Below are 19,609 nucleotides of genomic sequence, written 5' to 3' on the forward strand. Positions count from 1 at the left end.
CACCGAGGCTCTAGTGTAATCTTGTCAAGTTAAAAACGTGACAATTGTAATTAAATGTATATTAGACCTCCCCTCTGCTTTCTTCATTGCGGCAATGTAGGTCCTTGAATTTATCTGTTTCACTTTGACCATCTCTGATCCATTGTCACCACCGAAACCTTTCCTGTTAAATTGATTGCCTCAATAGCTCGACGGTTGAGGAGCGAACTGAATTCCGAAAGGTTGGCGGTTCAAACCCCACCCGTTGCACTATTGCTGTACCTACTCCTAACACAGCTTTGCGCTTAGTTGGAGGGGAAAGGGGAATATTAGTCATGAAAAAAAAATTACCACAATGGTCATGTCACGATTAACTAAACAAGTTACACTAAAGTCTACTACTAAAAGTTAGACTAAAGTCTGCTTGTGAGTTTTGAGAATAATTGTTGTTATGATTTCATTGTATTTGAGGTATGAGTTACGCGATAACCATGTTGAATTTGTTTGTTCACTTTGGTGTGATTGGAGTATTTTGTACCCCCTCGTCTTGTACATAAAGTAATAAAATTTTTATTTTACAAATTTATTTACATTTCTCTTTTATTTCATTCATAAACTGATCGCAATTCTGGTAGCATGCGACGCACTATCACGGTAATGTGATTACGAAATGGATCCTAGCATCGTATTTTTATAGTAGTGATAGTATAACTCAAAATTTAAAAACCCCCAACACAAAACCTCTATAAGAAAACTAGAAAAGAGCTTTCAAACGGCTGAACTGATTTTCTTCGATTGTAGCTAAGAACACTCGATCAAACCACCTTTCAAATAAAAAAACTAAATTAAAATCGGTTCCTTCGTTTAGGAGCTACGATGCCACAGACAGATACAGAGATACACACGTCAAACCTATAACACCCCTCTTTTTGGGTCGAGGGTTAAAAACAACAATTGTTATTACATTAGTACTTCATGTACTTATTTAGTGTGCGCTATACTCTTGCTAAAACTATTTTACCAAAGTCTAAAGAAGCTAGGGCAGAATTGGCGTTGTTTATAATTAAACAAATGCTTAAAACATGTTTTTTTTATAAAAAAAAATCTAAATTTCATCAAAAAAAAAATTCCAACCATGAGCTAGGGTCATTTATTGCACCTACACAAACTCCAATAAACAGTTATTGCACCCTATTTTGATTTGTAGCTGTCATTGGTAGTACATACTGCTAGAAATGCGATCAGTTTTGTACAAAAAATACCCTTAAAAAATTAGCCTATAAAAATGATAGTACATAAAGTAAAATGGTTGTAAAATGTAAAGGTAGTATCAAATAGATAAGTTGCATATATCATTAATATTATTATTGTTTGAGGTGAATCTTATTTCTATTTTGTCCCGCTTTGGTATGAATTGTCTGAAACAAGAATTTTTTTTTGATAAAAACAACTTACTAACAAGTGTAAATTAAAAATTTATATCATCCCCGACAAGTGAGGGTTACAGTAACTAGAAAAGAGCTGATAACTTTCAAACTGAACCGATTTTCTTGGATTATAGCTAAGAACACTCGATCAAGCCACCTTTCAAACAAAAAAAAAACTAAATTAAAATCGGTTCATTAGTTTAGGAGCTACGACGCCACAGATAAATACACGGATACACACATCAAACTTATAACACGCCTCTTTGGGTCGGGGGTTAAAAAACACTCAAGGGCAGGCAATGAGTAGAGCTATGCTTGGAGTTCCTTCCTTGATAAAGAATCTTTTAGAAATGAAGAGAACCAGAGTAACCAACATAGCTCAACGGGTTACGTCGCTGAAGTGGCATGGGCAGTAAGTGATTGCTTAAAACGCACATAACTCCAAAAAAGTCAAAGACATGTCCCAGAATTGAACCTCAGACCCCCTCCAATAGGCGGCCGACTTTTAAATCACTAGGCTATGTATCACCGTAGTTGTCGCCTAAACCTTAGAATTTAGAGGGACTAAATTTTTTTTATGGCCTAGCTGTGACAACGTATATCAGTCGATTGCAATTGTTAAGCAACGCTGACCTAAGTCGGTAACTGGATAGGTGACCCAGTTAGGAGGTCCAAATTCAGCCTTTTTGTCCCCTCCGTGCCTCGAAGACCACGTTAAGCCGTAGGTCTTGGTTATTTTATCACTAACATCAGATAATAACTGTAAAACCTAAGAATCGAAATCTTGTTTTCTTAGTGAGTTGTATGCGAAAGGATCTGGGGACCCACCGCATTATTATCCCAAGAGAACTCCTGCCATTATGTGTTTAATGGAAAGTAGTCACGACTCAGCAATGAGGAATACAACTTAGAATTTAGAAAATACGCATACCTGCACTTAATGCCAGCAGCTATAAACATTCTCTTTGAGGCCAAGTACTTGGGCTTAGCGGAGAACTTGTCATATAAATACACCACTTCCGTGATGCCAGACTGTATGATGAACTTGGCACATTCGTTACATGGGAACAGGGTCACGTATATTGTGCAGTCTTTGACGTCGGCGAGGTTCTTGTTTATTATGGCATTCATTTCTGCATGGCATACTGTAAAGAGTTCAAGATTTTGAAGTTGCTTTGCATTTTACCTTACTTTCAATCATGATTCAAAAAGTATTTTGAGACTGACTAGCACTACACTTTATCTACGGAAAGATTAGTATCTACTCTGTGTTATGTAATCCGTACAAATAACATAGCCAATAGCACAGACGGAAACGTTTAAGTGCGGAAACCAGCCCAGAGAGAAGAAAGAAAGACATCCAAAAATTTATTGGGTGTTGACCATTTCAAGTTACCAACCAATCATAAACGAAACTATGTTTTCAAATTGAATTTCGAATGTTTTTTTAAAAGCATTTTCAAATTGAATTCCAAATGTTTTCTGAAAACATGTTTGTGATTGGTTGGTGACTCAAAACAGTTAACGCTTACTGAGTTTTTTGCCTCGTCATTTGCTATGCAATACAAATTGCAATACATATTGATATTATATGTACAAGTATGTACATATAATATTACTATAATCCATGAGTAAAGATATTTACCATAAAGCGATTTTTCATCCAAAGGCGACGATCCTTCTTTACCCCATGGAAACTCATCATCACTACAACCAGCTGGCATACCGTTGTATCTGAAATATTTTAACTTTATCTATGAATATGTATTTTAACTTTTCCATGAATATACATGGACCTCGTCTGTGTTGGTGTTAGCTGGCAGGCATGCTCTGCCTTTTTGTGTAACTGTACTATCATTGTGCAAGACGTCTGCATACATAATAGGTAAATTCACAGAATAATGTTTTTTTTAAACTGCATAAACCACTTACCCAACACCAATTATTTTCTTTTCCTTATTAACTATACAGGCGCCAACTTGACAGTTAGGGTCTTTGCTTCGCTTCGCAGCTAACACAGCCACTGCCATGAAATAGTCTCGCCATTCTAAATAGTCCTCACGCTTTTTCTGAATTTTACTTGGGGAGTCCTCTCTGAAAATTCAAAATTTTCATATGAAAGGAGATAAAATGACTGAATGGCGTCTTGGAATACAGCTCAACTTAAAACTGTGTCAACTTCTTGTTTAATGGTTGCAATAATTATTATCAAGTTGTCTTTGCAAAACAGAATTTGGTGCAAGAAACTAAAATTACTATATTTATCTTACCTATTTGAAGTAACTTCTGATGTATCTTCTGGCTGGTGACTCATTATTTAAAGGATTTTTTGACAATACTTGTCTGAATTTATTTTTTTGGAAAAATATAACGTGTAATTAAATTGTAGTTGAATGTTGTTTTAGCTTGGACCCTCTGTGTACAAGCTACTTATGGACTTAATTTATTTACTTAATGCTAATGAACAATAACATTAGAGATCAATAATGTATAATCAAATAAACCACAAAACCAATATATAGTCATTCCAGACTATTTTAATTATTTAGAAATTAGCTAACACATTTTGGTCATTTTGATTTTTGCACTTTTTGCAGCTTCCAAGGGTTGACTGTTGACAGTTGACAGTTGACAAAATATGACAATTGCAGTGTTACCAAGGTCCTTCAGTCGAAAGTCCATTTGGTTTTTGAAAAAGTTACCTTTTTACCCAACTGCACCCAAAAGAAGGTAGCGTTTTTAGGATGTGTGCATATTATTTATATGTAGGTACTTATGAATCAAAAATCGTTTTCCGTCGCCTGCAGCCTTTACGCAAATATTGATTTCAATATAATATAAGGAGTCCTTAGATTCGCCTCGCTATGCATAAGACAATAACACTGGATGAGTAACGTCACGATAAGAAAAAGAACATGACCGACGACGATAGCTAGCGAATACTAGTATTTTCAGGGCAACCTGTAACTTAATATACCTACTGGTTGATCGATTTTAATAAAATATAAGGTGTCTTAAGATTTTTCTTGTTCGTAAATATTTCGGCAGATCGTGAATTTTAAAACAAAATACATAACTAACTAGTTAATTGCAAACATGAGAAAAAATGATGGTCAAAAAATTTTGTTTTAAGCCCCCTTTGAGTGAAACCTCGTGGAATAGATTTACTAAAAATAATTATGAGTATCTACCTTACAATAGATCTGATAACTAACTCAAGTTCGCAATAAAGACAGTTGAACTGAATTGAGGTTTGTACCTATATTTTATCAGAAAATATTGTCATTTAGTGGCGCTAATAAGGTTGTGTAAAAAATGATTAATTTCATTTTCAAAAGTTATGAAAATTGCTTCTTACTTACACACATTCTTATTACTCACATGTTAGGTACATAAGAGAATCAAAAGTTACGAAAATGTAGCAAATGTATGCATCTGGCAACACTACTTAACTCTAGCCATAGAGACCTAGCACAGATACAGATAGGTATTATTTTTAAAATTCTATTTTCAGGACGATGTAGTTAGATTGAAGATTATGAAAAGCGAGCTAACCTTTTTTAAGGGTTATGAGACCCTGCCTGCCCGCGAAATTCAAATTTAATTTGGTTTTTCGCAATTGTCCAGTTTAAGAAATTAATCCTAGTATCGACTAATTTGTGAGAATACTCGACACTAGAATTAATTTCTTAACTAAACCGCGAAAAGCGAAAAGTGAAAAACCAAATTAAATTTGAATTTCGCGGGCATGCCCGTCTCATGCCCCTTAAACCTTATAAACTAGTTTTTTAATAGGTAACACAAATGGGTTTTATAATTAATAAGTGTGTGTTACGTAGGTCCTAAACACATTCATAATACTAAGGCACATAATTAATTTTCAATTAACCTAGCAGGTTTTGTCTGTCAGACTAGATTCATATACATATTACGTACCTATTCAACCATATTGTTATACTGCTGATACTCCAGACTTCGAGTGGATTTAGGATCCAAGCGGATGAAAGCATAGGCAACTATCTAATCCATACTATTAATATTATAAATGCGAAAGTGTGTCTGTCTGTCTGTCTGTCTGTCTGTGTGCTACGTTTTCACGACCCAACCGCTGAACCAATTTTAATGAAATTTGGTAGAGACTTGGGGTATATCCCGGGGAAGGACATAGGCTACTTTTTATCCCGGAAAATCGAAGAGTTCCTACAGGATAAAAAAAAATACACGCGGGCGATGCCGCGGGCATCCTGTAGTTATAAATAAAGTAACAAATACCTAAGTTAAAAAGGAAATGGGTACCTAACTGGCAAATAGCTTGAGCAGAAAGCGAAAATTGGTGCAAGGCTCACAGGAAACAAACTGATCATCCAACACCGTGATCCTGCGAAGTTAAACTCCCCTTGTATCCTTGTCGCTCGGTCCACCTAGAAAAAAATATTAAAAAGTGACCACAGTGCTGTAACGCTCAAGTTATTTGCTGCAAATAACAAGTGCAAATTAAAAATTTATAACACCCCTCGACAAGTGAAGGTTACAGTAACTAGAAAAGAGCTGATAACTTTCAAACGGCTGAACCGATTTTCTTGGATTATAGCTAAGAATACTCTCGATCGGGCCACCTTTCAAACAAAGAAAACTAAATTAAAATCGGTTCATTAGATTAGGAGCTACGATGCCACAGACAGATACACAACACACGTCAAACTTATAACACCCCTCTTTTTGGGTCGGGGGTTAAAAAAAGTGGATTTAACTCGCCCCAGCACTGCGCGAGATTGCAATCACTTATTCGCATGTAGACCGTTATATTTTTGAAGTTTTTGAAGCGAGCGATCTCTGAGTTTCTTGTTGATTCTTCTCGGTCTAGGGCATTTTGAAACAGCGGTAGATTCACTAAAATAACGATTCAAAAGCACATGTGAAAGTTTATTTGAATAAAATATTTCTATTTCTTATGTAATTTTCTATCTATATTGAAAACTGAACCCGAAAAGTGAGACAAAAAAGTGTTGACCACATTATAGTACCTAGTTAGGTAGTTTATTTAGGTAAACTTATTTATCAACAGACGTACAAGTTAATTTTTACTTTTCTAATAGATGTGATGTAATTTATTTGAACAGGACGGTCCACATATGAAACTAGAATTTTTCATGCAACGCATAAATTAATTGAAACAGTTTATGAAAAGTGGTTGTCGGTGTAAAACGGTTAGATTCAAAAATTTTACGAAAATAATCATAATTTCATTATTTTCTTAAAGATTTTTCTTATAGCCACGTATAATTATTAATTAAAATCACTATCGTTGCACAGTTAATATGTGAATAATGTATTATAAAGTGTTCGCGACAAAATTTCGTGCTTTCATAAGGACTACCATAGACAGACCGTGGGTTCAGTGGTTGCTACGATTGTTGACATTCTTGGAGGTCATTGCTTCTGTTGGATGGCCACAATCCTTTCCATTGAGAGGTAGGTTTTTTTTATTTATTCAGGTACAAGTTAGCCCTTGACTGCAATCTCACCTGGTGGTAAATGATGATGCAGTCTAAGGCAGCGACCTAATCTGGAAGGGGTATGGCAGCTTTCATTAAACTCATAGTCCTTTGGTTTCCACACGGCATCGTACCGCCAAGCTAAATCGATTGGCGGCACCGTTTTGGTTATCATATATTTAGTTCTACTTGGCGCAACAGCAAGCTTTGATCCTTTTCAGGGTTCCGTACCTCAAAAGGACAAATGGAACCCTTATAAGATCATTTTGTTGTCTGTCTGTCTCTCCGTCCTGTCGTGTCTGTCAAGAAAATCTATAGGGTACTTCTCGTTGATCTAGAATCATGTTTCGCAGGCAACACAAGTAGGTAAAGGAAAATATCCGTAAACCAAGGTAAGGTAAACATCACCCTTATTTTGTCCCGAGTTATTTTTTTACATTAATCCTGAGACATCCTTAGTAGTGCAGTGGTGAGCGCTTCGGTCTTAGGTCGGGAGGTCGCAGGTTCAATTCCTGGCAAGGGCAATTGGGGAAATTATAATTTCTGGTCCGGTAGGAGGCTTCGGTCGTGGTTATTTTTTACCCTACCTGCAAAGCCGTGCCTCCAAGCTATTTAGTGTTCCTATAGGCACGATGCTGAGAATTTCTGATAGAGAAACCTTTCTTTACAGAAAAAATCACAATTTTTTCATTTAAAGTATATATTTTTTTGCTCAGTTTAGTAAACTGGCTCTTTCATGCCACTTCTCTAATACCTTTTTTGGCCGGTTCCGAGCCTCGAACCCAAATCTCATGATTCGCAGCAAATCAGCACTAGGCCAATAAGGTAGTTGCATACCGTGCAAACTTTGCACGGTATGCAACTACCTTAACTGCAAACCATGGTGCAAACACACTTGCCTTGAACGCGTTAGATATTTAATATACCTAAAGCACCTGTCCCACCGCCGACAACGAAGCGACTAGCTATAGACTATTTTATCGCTCAAGAAACGTAAAATCGATGCGTGATTCCGTGTCAAAGATATAAAAATATATTAATAGTTGATCGCTGACTGTGGACACTGTCGACGAAAAATCTCCCGGCCTTCACTAAATAATTTGTCGCGGCGACAAGAGCGCTCAAAGAAAACTCGCTCAGCGACGCTCTTTTGGCGCTCAAACACTCGCAATTCGCGCAGGAGTTTTTTACTTATACATATCTCGGCCGCCTATCCCAGCGATCGACACGAGTAAACGCCTGACGCACTGGTACACTCGCTAAGATTCAAGTGACAAAACTTTTCCAACTACACATTTGCTTCTCGTTCCTCGCCAACAGCTCTTTTCTAATTTTTAGGGTTCCGTACCACACAATGCATAACGGAACCCTTATAGGATCACTTTGACGTCTGTCTGTCTGTATGTCCGTTTGTTGTGTCTGTCAAGAATACCTATAGAATATGTCCCGTTGACCTAGAATCATGAAATTTGGTAGGTAAGTAGGTCTAGCACAAGTAAAGGGAAAAATCCGAAAGCCGTGAATTTGTGGTTACATCACAAAAAAATTTAAAATGTGTCTATGAACAAATAAGTATTTTCAATTTACAAAGTAAGATAACTATACCAAGTAGGGTATCATATGCATATACCTGTGCATTCTAAAACAGATTTTTATTTTTTATGCGTAATAGTTTTTGATTTATTGGGCAAAATGTCGGAAAAAAATACCTGAATACGGAACCCTCGGTGCGAGAGTCGGACTCGCACTTGGCCGGTTTTTTAGCTCAAATCATTTTTCATTAATCGTCGGTGGTTGGACAAGTGGCTAAGCGTAGGTCGTCAACTCATCACCTAAACCCATATTTTCTAGATAAGTAGTTAGTCTTTGGATCCGTTGAGCATTTAAATTCTAACACTGTATAGTTACGGTAAAATAAAAACGTTCTTGATAAAAATAAAAATATAATAATGTGTAAATATGCCGAAATCGACGCAAATGTAAACTTGATCATGCAATGCCTTTAGATTTATATATTTTGGCAACTATATGATAAACAGTATACAAAAGGTAGTAGAGCAAAACGGTTAATTAAAAAAGATATTATAAACAGGTGTAATATTTTTTTGGCGCGGAGTGGATTTATACGTAAAATTGTAAATTTAATCCAAAAATTGAATTAAAGATCAGTGATTTTAGCCTTAGAGTTAAAGTGAGTGATAAATAAAATCGAGAGTTGAATAATAATACGTTATAATGTTTCTTATGAGTATGGTTATAAATAACCTTCTCGGCATCGTTCAGAAGGATAGAGAAAATCCGTGGTTTCAGTGGTTGTTGCGAATTTTAGCTCTATCAAAAGCCATTTCTCCTGTTGGTTGGCCGGCATCTTTTCCGTTGAAAGGTAAAGGTACTTGCTTATTTTTTCTAATCCATAGCTAGTACCATATTATAGTATCGTTAAGTACTGAGTTTGTTGTTGGCTCTTCTTAGACTTGGGCGCGTTTGGAACCCTCGTAGCTTTAGTTTTAAGTTACGTAATTAATTATCACCACTATATCGTACAAATTTAACAATTTCGACCATCAAAAAGAGTACAATTGTACCTATTTTGAATAAATGATTTTGACTTAGACTTTGACTTTGTACAAAAAAGTTTACTGACTCTTGCCCGGCCATAGGTACTAATATATTTTACATTAAAAAACCAGAGCCTATCCGTTTTATTGATTTTGATACTTAGCTTGCATCCTGGAGACTTACATAGGCTACTTTTTATCCCGCAAAATCAAAGAGTTTCCACATGATTTTGAACAATCTGAAGCCACACGGACGAAGTCCTTGACATCGTCTAATATAATTTTTTTTAATGCGTATGATTATTGGCAAACAATGCATTAATTTAATGGTAGTTACAGTTTAAGGTCAATCCTAATTGTTTGTAAGTAGTTAATAGTTTAATTTCGTGTGCTTAGTTAAGTATGTACAAACATACTATCAAATAACATCAGTTTTGTGATAAGACGAACCTAATAAAAATATCTAGGAATTTTTATAATTTCTCTCATTTATTTATTTTTCACATTTTATCCTATTTTTAAACAATAAAATAACAAAAACAACAGAAAAAATAACAGAAACACAGAAAGAACAAAAGATAAAATAACATCAACAACAAAATCAATAAATAACAGAAACAAAAGAGAAATAAAATAACATAAACAACAAAAAACTAAAGTAACGGAAAAAAAACATTGAATAAAAATATGATAAAATGGATCCCACTGATTTAGGAATTTATTTTTATTAGCTTTGGGAATTTATTTTGCTTTTATGAATTTTAATCAAATATTCACGGTCTGAATAAAATATGAATATGGAAGAATGATCAATACTGTTCAAAAAGTCATAAGTCATTCGGATAGTAAATAAAAAAATAAAAAAAAAAACTTATGTGATTGTGTGTTAGGCATAGGACTAGGACTAGGCATAGGATAGCATAGGCTATTTTTGTCTCGGAAAATCAAACAGTTGTCACATTTTTAAAAACCTAAATCCACATGGATGAAATCGCGCGCATCATCTATTTATTACAGACATAGCTTGTATGCTGGAGACGACGACAGGATACTTTTATCCCGGAAAATCAAAGAGTTCCCATGGGGTTTTTTTAAATCATTTATTTATAGGCTTTTACAGGGGTTTTAAAAACCTTATTCTATGCGATATACCCTAGTATACACTAATATGACTAGAATGATCCAGTCTTTCACAAATCTTATTTACAGATGGATACAAATTCGACTTCATCGTGGTCGGGGCTGGTTCGGCCGGCGCCATCGTCGCCACGAGGCTCAGCGAGGTGCCGCACTGGAAAGTGCTGCTACTTGAAGCAGGGGGCGACCCTCCGCCTGCCAGTGTGGTAGGTACAGTGACGGATTAAGACTACTTGGTGCCCTAAGCAATCCATGCCTGTGGGCCCCCCTATCCGTATGTCAACTAGAATCGGTCTTTAAACCTTTATCGCCTAAAAACATTAGTTTTTTGTAAAATAAGATGATGAGATGTAACGTACTTTAGAAGTGGAGTAGTTAGGTGCGACAACAATAAAAACCAAAGTATAATTTATTTATTTATTGAAATGCGCCTTGCGGCTTTCGGGGGCATACGAATTGTCGAATGCACAAGCGGGCAGCGAGTGGGCAAGCGGGAGTGGGGTTATGACTCTAGATCGGACTCTATGTCAACTTAAAACACGCGCATTTTCAAATTAGTCCTAGAAACTTTTTTTGGTGTGATTTTTGGTGACGTGAGAGTGAGACGTGATGCCCTAAGGACGGATTTTTTTTGTGCTTCTTCTGGTGCCCCCTCAGACGTGATGCCCTAGGCAATTGCTTAATTTGATTAAGGGTTAATCCGTCACTGGGTAGGTACCTATGTTATGACGAAAGTCTTACCCGTATCTTCCCCAACTGGGTGGCGCGAGAACCTCTTTACTTGGATTACAGGTACCTTTTTTAAGTTAGCTTAAACCTGTCATCATGGCTTGCCGTCTCGAGGTGTTGAATCTCAAGGCCCCGTGGTGTGGGCGATAGACTCACTAGAATGTGCGGGGTTGTAGTCTAATAGCTCGTTTACACAGGCTGCGTTGCGTAAGTGTAGACGTAGCGCGTACCATTGCGTTGTACTGTATGAAACATGGCACACCGCTTGCGTAAAGCGTGGACGTATGCGTAACCAGGTGTTTACGCGCGTCACTACGCACGTGTCACGTGTACGTGTTTGGTGTGAATGCTCTTTAATCCAGTAGTGCTCGTCTTTCTCTTTGTCACTGTCTATAATCTTTGGGTTGCTTGGTGAGGATGATCGTAGGAGCGCACGAGGCAGAGGTCGTAAGGACACCTTTACGCCCACGCACCCATCGAGCGAATACTTAGCGTATACTATTAATAGAGTGTTACATTTTTGCTGCACATCAAGCTCTAGCTGGTTATTAAGAGACTATTGTTAGGCGACTTTTATTTAACAACATAAAATTACCGGAACTTTTGTTGAGAAAAATGGCAAATACGGCTTAATAAATAAGGACAAACTAGGCTCATTAACTTGCGATTCTGTTCTATCTTACTCATACTCGTAAATAACAGAATTAGAGAGTGAACCGCTTAAACGTGCTGACTAAATCTAAACTAAATCTATGTTCCAGATACCGAGTATGTTTGGGCTAATCACGCACTCAGAGTACGATTGGGATCACGGCGCAGATCTCGACCCGGGAACTGGGCAGGTCCATGTCGATAGAAAAGTCTACATGGGTGGGGGAAAGATGCTAGGAGGCTCATCGTCAAGTAACTTACAGATTTACGCGAGAGGAGCACCAGAGGACTTCGAAGAGTGGAACAAAATAGCACCAGGCTGGGATTGGGATACAGTTTTACATTACTACAAAAAGCTCGAACACGTGACAGATCACTCAGTTTTACAGAATCCACATAATGCTCATTATCATTCAACAACCGGCCCTGTTGGTATATCACGACCTAGGGCAAACGATTATTACGAAAGAGTACACGACCAAGTTTTAAGTTCATGGGAAGAAATGGGAATAAAACGACTGTTAGAAACAAATGGACCAGAAATATTAGGAGCATCTCGACCACACTTCACTTTCGCTAACGGCAGAAGATCCAGTACAGCTGAGGCGTATTTACGTCCAACGAAAGACAGACCAAACTTTTACATTACAAAATTTGCAAGGGTTATCAAAGTGTTAATAGATTCATCCACTCTACGAGCATACGGTGTCAAAGTTTTGCTTAAAACTGGTGAAATTATAACACTGTACGCTAACATTGAGGTGATTTTATCTGCTGGCTCCATACATACACCAAAACTTCTAATGCTGTCGGGGGTAGGTCCTCGTGAAGTTTTGGAACCATTTAATATCCACACTATCGCCGACCTTCCCGTTGGTAAAAATCTTCAGGACCACCTATTCGTAACTCTAGTTATAAAAGGTCAAAAAGGTTTTCAAACAGCCGTTCAGAATTTGTTGGCCCCTGGGGAATTAGACAAGTTTCCAATACCCCTACAAAATGGTTTCATAAGACTCAACGGCTCTGCTAGCAAGTATTATGGCAAAAATAAACCTCATATTCAGATATTTAACATTCGAGTCGGGGCTACAGCGGCTCCTGCTCTTTTGTTTGGTTGTCGAGTAACAGCTAACTTAGCTGAAGATTATTGCTATTCAGTGAGTAAAGCCAACGTGTATCGCGAAATAGATCTTATGAACTTGCTTTTGCTCCATCCAAAATCAAGAGGTCAAGTAAGATTGAGAAGTAGTGACCCTTTAGTTCCTCCATTGATAGAAATAGGGTTCTTTAGAAACATAAAAGATGTAGGAATAGTCGTAGAAGCTATAAAATTTATGTTAAGGATAACTGAAACGACGTATTACAGAAAAGTGGGTGGAGAAGTTGCTAGGTTAGACGTTAGAGGCTGTGAAGGACTTCATTATGGAACCGATGAATACTGGGCATGTTATGCTGTCAATACTGTAAATTCATTGCTGCATCCCGTAGGAACGTGTTCGATGGGACCAGACGGAGTAGTCGATGAACGATTAAGGGTTCATAAGATCAAAGGATTGAGGGTTGTGGACGCATCGGTTATGCCTCTAAGTCCGAGTGGAAACACCAACGCGCCAACAATGATGATAGGTGAGAAAGCAGCAGATATGATTAAAGAAGATCACAATATAATACATTCACACAACGACGAATATTACGGGTAATAAAGGAATAAGGACTCATTTTAACAGATGCCAAATATTATATTCAGTCAAGTAGAATAGATGTTTTATATAGGAGAAAAATGATAGGACTATACCAAAATAAAATTGAAATAAGCAAATAATAACTACCGTTTTATTAAAAACCTTATAAAAATAAACCTAATCATGAATTATTTAAGGTATTATATAGTGTAATATAATTTTTTGTATTTTATTTTTCCAAAACTCTGTACCTTTGTCAAAATCGGGTAATCGAACCGCTACGAAAAACTAACAGACAGATAACTGACAGACACACTATTGCATTTATAATATTAGTATGGATTTTTATGGAAGATCGTTTCGATTGGAAAATTTGCAGACTGCAGACCCTGTTTAGTCGGCCCTTAGCTTTATACAGGATTACCATCACAAAGAAAATATGGTAATACGCAGTTCTGCTGATTCCTGAGTGATTTTTAATGTTTGAACGTCTCCTTTGATAGCGAAACGCTTCTCAGATGTATCATTATTTAGTTCAAAGACTTGTAGAATGATATTTGAATACACTTGCAACCTACTTGTAATTATAGTATTACTGTAATGCGTCTGATGCGTACCTACCAATTATGTCGTGTGGATAATTATTATTATTATCGTTTCTGACTTTGAGCTGTTTTGACCATCCCATCCCTCCCCCCTTTTTAAAAATAGAATTGTACTACCCTGAATGTAAAAAAATCTCAATAATGTGTAAAAAGGAACTTAAAAATCTAATTCTTTTTTTTTGTTTTATATCTAAATTAAAACTAAATAAAATAAAATAATATTTTTTTAATTTAGTTTTAAATTTTTAAGTAATTTTAGTTTTTTTATTAAATTAAAAAATTAAAATGAATTAAATTAAATCTAAAGCATCATCGAGACCACCGCAGCGAGGCATTGTACCCAAGATGCAGGCAGCATAAATTAACATGCTTTTAGACATACTAAAAGGTTTTGCGATGTTAAAACGATGCCATCGTTTCCTACGCATAAACGAGAACGATAGTATGTAATAGCGTCTTTAAATTTTAATCTCTAGTAAAAATCCCTAATAGTTAGCAACTAACTTTAAACAGCCATTAGAGCGGATGTAAAACACAATTAAGATAAAACTGGGTATCCGTTCTAATTTATAAACACTAAAACAAGCAACGCGAGGCTTCTAGGGCGAGGTACCATTCGTCTATACTTTAATGGCTAAGTACCAGACCATTTGGTCTCAAAATATTCACCTTGGTCACCAAAGTATCTAAAATGGGTTGCACGAATCAAGGCTTTGAGTTCGTTAAGTTATAACCTAAATTTTTTCCTTAACCATGCGGAGTATGAATACTGCCATTTGACTCTTGATTTTACCCATGATGAAGTGATAATTAGGTACTGACTTATGGACTTAATTCTATTTGTCAGTCAAACTTTAAGGTAACCTTAGTATAACCCCCTGATAGAGTTATATGTAAGTGACCCTAGCGCAAATGATTTAAACCCTTTAAAATGTTAGTAATCTTTTAAGGACTTGATATTATAGCAAATATCCTTGGCGCGCAAATGATATGCTGTGAAGATAAATGTATGGCGCTTTATGGAATGAAACAGGCGCGTGGTACGATAGAACGCCATCATTTTGTCTTCACAACATCCCGTCTGTACGCCCAGCGCTTTCTATATCAAGTCCCTTAGTCAAAGTCGAAGAAAAGCCATTTATTAGAAATTACTCTTTTTTTGACTGTCATTTGTTGAATATGTAAGACAATTTATGCCTAAGGCTGCTTTTCCACCAGAGATGTGCTATGCTACGTTTGCTATGGATGCTTTGATATCCACCAATCATATCCATTGGTGCACATAGCACTGGTGGAAGCGGATTCAACCAAAATATGTTTTTTTATATGGAAGGATGCGTGCTATGGATGCGTGCTATGGATGCCTGCTATGGGCCGTCGCGAGTGGTGTACCTATGGTCTATGTGCAGGTACGGCAGGACGCGTAAGCGCCTCCCTCCTCACCGCGTCGCTCTCACCGCTTCCCTACTATCGATACATCGCATAGCTCGAGCTGCGCATCTTCTCGCGCAGCTACTTTGCGGCGGCGCATCTACATAGCGCATCCTCCTCGCACATCTACATAGCTTAGTATTGGTGGAAACGCTCACATATTTTCGTAGCGTAGATTGCACATCTTCGTAGCATAGCTGCATAGCACATCTCTGGTGGAAAGGCACCCCAATGGTATCGAACTTATGCGTATCGAACAAGAGCAACGTGTCTTCTTGTAGACGTGGTGTTCTAAAGATCTAATTATTAAGACGATTAAGCTCCGTCGAGTATTTGACAGTTGACCCTTGCTGGTAGCAATGCTTAGCGGGTCAGAGTCGTAAACTCGCTCGTTTAACATGACAAAGTCGCGTTGGCGCACTTACAACATGATTATCGGGACCCGGCGCTAGTCGCTACCAAGTGTTTAAAAGTCGATCGCCTCTCGAACGATACTTTCAATGCACACGCACTAACACGCACACGCACACGTACATGCACACGCATACGCACAGCGCCTGCGCTAACCCGGTGCAAGATAGCGCGGATGATGTACGGGTGTGCGGGGCGTCCCCCGCCGCATATCCCGATTGCCATCTCGACCTGTCGCGAACTATACGTATACAGTATAGTACGTACGTATACAGTATTTGCGTAGATGGAGAAAATGAAATTAATAAGCTAGATTTTAAAACAGAGTTCTGCGATCACGAATACCTACGACATTTAAATCCCTGAACACAGGGTATTCGATTTAAGGCTACACTTCATACGCGCTTCTTCATAAAAACATATTGCGTCAATTATTCTGTTATTTGTTGGTCTCGATATACTTACATATGAAAGTTATTTTACCCTTTAAATACTTCTAATTGAGGCCTTTTGAGGCAACTTCGTGCGTAAATAAACCATGTAAAAAACGTTACTTAATATTCATTTCAAATGTGTTAGATTTGTTTAAAAACATTGATTAGTTTTCAAAATAATAACATAATACCAAACGTTATTGTTAAAACATCATCCATCTCACTCCTGCGTATGCCCCGCCCGTAAATGTTAATTGGAACAACATGCTCTCACGGTCGATTTGAAGCGACCATGCTCTGGAACTGTTTGATTGCACGCATGTTATACATGATTTTGTTATTATGAGTGGGCCGCACGCAATGGCCCAATAACGCGATTTGGCGTGGTATTGTTCTTGATCGATTCTGACGTCAACATCTGGTACCATCATAGCCGCGATCCCAGAGTAAGTATGAATAAATATACTATTATTGTACACCACAAAATTAGTAAAGAAAAAACACATACAAAGCACAACAAAATATAGGAAGGTAGGTACAATTATCGCTGCTTAGCGATCTCTTCCAGGCAACCAAAATGGTACAAACGACATAACTATAGATATTAGAGGTAGGTGGTGCAAGTATACCTACCTGTAAATTAATGTAAAATAAATAAATACATAAATATATGTAAATAATTAAATAATGTAATACTATAAATAATAAAATACATAATATTGTAGACTAAACAAATATTAATAAGTAGTAAGTACTTAATATTTACTCTGAGCCCTCGACACTCCATACAAGCGAACTGATTTAATTACATATTACTGCCGCATCTATGCCCCATAATCTTATCTTAGGCTGAGATCTAAACTAGCGTACTTTGGCGCTAAAACTTAATTACAGTTGAAGAGACAGATTTATTTGAGTAAGTAATATATAAGTACCTATGATTCATTTGTGTTATTCTAAATACAAGTGAACTGCTTTATTACCTATAACTGCCGTATGATCTGATCTTAGACTGATATCTATAGAGCGTACTTTGTCGCTAAAACTTTATTAGAGTTGAATGGGACAGATTTATTTGAATAATTGATACCTATGACATGCCCCTTCCAAATTAGCCCGATTATATCTTACTTTTGCATCATCACTTACCACCTTGTGAGATTGCAGTCAAGGGCTAACTTAATTGTATCTGAGTAGAAAAGGCAATTGTTAGGGACTGGGGAGGCTTTACGTTGGTCAAATACACCTTTGAGCTCCTAAACACCTGATTTAACAAAATATGAAATGTTGATAATTATATTAATTGTGAAAAGAACAATGGTAGGGGTTGGGGTAATGACCCGTCAGTTTATGTAGAGCTGGGGTTAAGAGGAAAACCATCTCGAATGACTTAGACGATTTCACCTTCAAACTAGCAATTTTGACATGTCATGACCCTCTATTGACAATTAATCAAGCAGACATTTCAATCTGCGAAATTTACGCGGACTTTTAGTATTTTGACGTAGGAGGGTAAAAGATCCAGTACATGAACGAATAAGGATTACCCTGACTTTGACCTAAAATTAAGATATATGAGAATTGTTCTATATATAATTTTTATTTTTTGTGTATCTGTACACAGTATATCAAAAAATCAAATAAAATGCGTGGTATTAATTATTATAAATTATTTTATTTAACAAAAGGATAAATTGCCAGTAAATGAACTGGAAATTTCAGTGAATGAACGAACTCTATCTAGTGCATAAACTCTCGATTCCTATTAATAAATTCTTAAGTATATTTTCGGCTTGGAATTTAAAAAAAAATGTCAGATTTTCAGTTTTTGACTTATTGTATATTTTTTTCTACATTTTGCGCGATAAATCAAAAACTCTTTTACATAATAATAATAAATAAAACCTGTTTTAGAATGTATAATAGAGCCCTTTCATATGATATTATCCCCTTTGGTATAGTTATCTTAGTTTGAAAGTCACCTAAATTTTCTGGAAAACAGTCCAAATGACTACAGAGAAAATGAAACTTAACGCCCTTGTTGCATCCAAGTCGCTGGAAGTGCAACATCAGCTACTGAATGTGTTAAGAGTAGTGAGAATAATATACCGTAACACAAGTGTCTGATGTTATCAGATTTGTTCCTTTGAGCCGAGAAGCCACATGTTCTGATGCTTTTTAGACAATCTAAGATCTCTCATTAAGTGATCCAAATAATTTTGATTGAATGGTCTAAGTTGAGATGTAAAAAAGTCACTACATCGTCACTACCTTCTGAAAGTTCTTGAAATGGTAGATTAGAGGTACTGGGTTGGGGCTGAGGTACAGATTTATCACCAGAAGTCAGAATCGTTCAAATTGCAGACTGCAAGTTACAATAGAGCCGCTTGGAACAATTTTTTTGCTGTTTCTTCTGGTAATATTCACAACGCAGAAATAATAATCATCATGGTGTTTAGATGGTTCGCGCCAAATAATAAATTTTTTTTTTAGTAAAAGTAGTTAACTATTCTTATTTGCTCATAAACGCAACGAGGAAATACAGCTTCCACATATAAAAATTGGAGTCCAGGCCTTGCTGTTAGCTGCTAATGGGTTCTCAAAGTAGCCCGAGTATGCTTGTTTTACTGGGCACAAAAGGAAAGAATGAAAGGAGCTTACCCAGTACATCTTAAAAGATCCGTTATAGATACATGCATCCTGCCATGCCTTACCTATGCCAGCCAAACATGGGTCCAGACAAAGAATATAAAAAGAAATAGTAACTTGCTAAAGGGCGATGGCAAGTTGCATAAATTAAGCAAAAAATATTCAAAGTGAGAATTGAAGACATAAGAAAAAAGACAAAGCCTACAGACACCTTGAGACATGCCCTAAAACTGCAATGCAAATGGTCATATTGTATCGATTTTTACAGATGAAAGAAGGACAGGTAGGTAGACCGAAGACGCGTTGGTCTAATGCTATTGTGCAAATCGCGAGAGAAAATTAGCTTGATAGTACCAAAGACAGAGAGAAATGGGGATACCCAAGAGGGATCCATATCCAAGAAAGAAGAATACCAGAATAA

The 19,609-nt window shown here is 36.8% G+C and overlaps 2 protein-coding genes across 2 annotated transcripts; one reads left to right on the top strand and one right to left on the bottom strand.

Annotated features, from left to right (window-relative positions):
- Positions 1–929: 929 nt before the first annotated feature.
- Positions 930–4,017, bottom strand: LOC123876398 (deoxycytidylate deaminase). Its single transcript, XM_045922640.1, has 5 exons — positions 3,677–4,017; positions 3,339–3,500; positions 3,052–3,140; positions 2,338–2,551; positions 930–1,397 (listed from the first exon to the last, which is right to left on the bottom strand). Exons 1-5 carry the CDS (start codon positions 3,718–3,720, stop codon positions 1,310–1,312), a joined length of 597 nt encoding a protein of 198 aa, XP_045778596.1. The 5' UTR covers positions 3,721–4,017; the 3' UTR covers positions 930–1,309.
- A 2,704-nt stretch (positions 4,018–6,721) lies between these two features.
- Positions 6,722–13,753, top strand: LOC123876394 (glucose dehydrogenase [FAD, quinone]-like). The gene is made up of 3 exons (XM_045922630.1): positions 6,722–6,878; positions 10,669–10,802; positions 12,087–13,753. Exons 1-3 carry the CDS (start codon positions 6,734–6,736, stop codon positions 13,674–13,676), a joined length of 1,869 nt encoding a protein of 622 aa, XP_045778586.1. The 5' UTR covers positions 6,722–6,733; the 3' UTR covers positions 13,677–13,753.
- The last annotated feature ends 5,856 nt before the right edge of the window (positions 13,754–19,609 follow it).

The sequence above is a fragment of the Maniola jurtina genome, chromosome 21, assembly GCF_905333055.1.
Source record: "Maniola jurtina chromosome 21, ilManJurt1.1, whole genome shotgun sequence".
In the NCBI taxonomy this organism is placed as follows: domain Eukaryota; kingdom Metazoa; phylum Arthropoda; class Insecta; order Lepidoptera; family Nymphalidae; genus Maniola; species Maniola jurtina.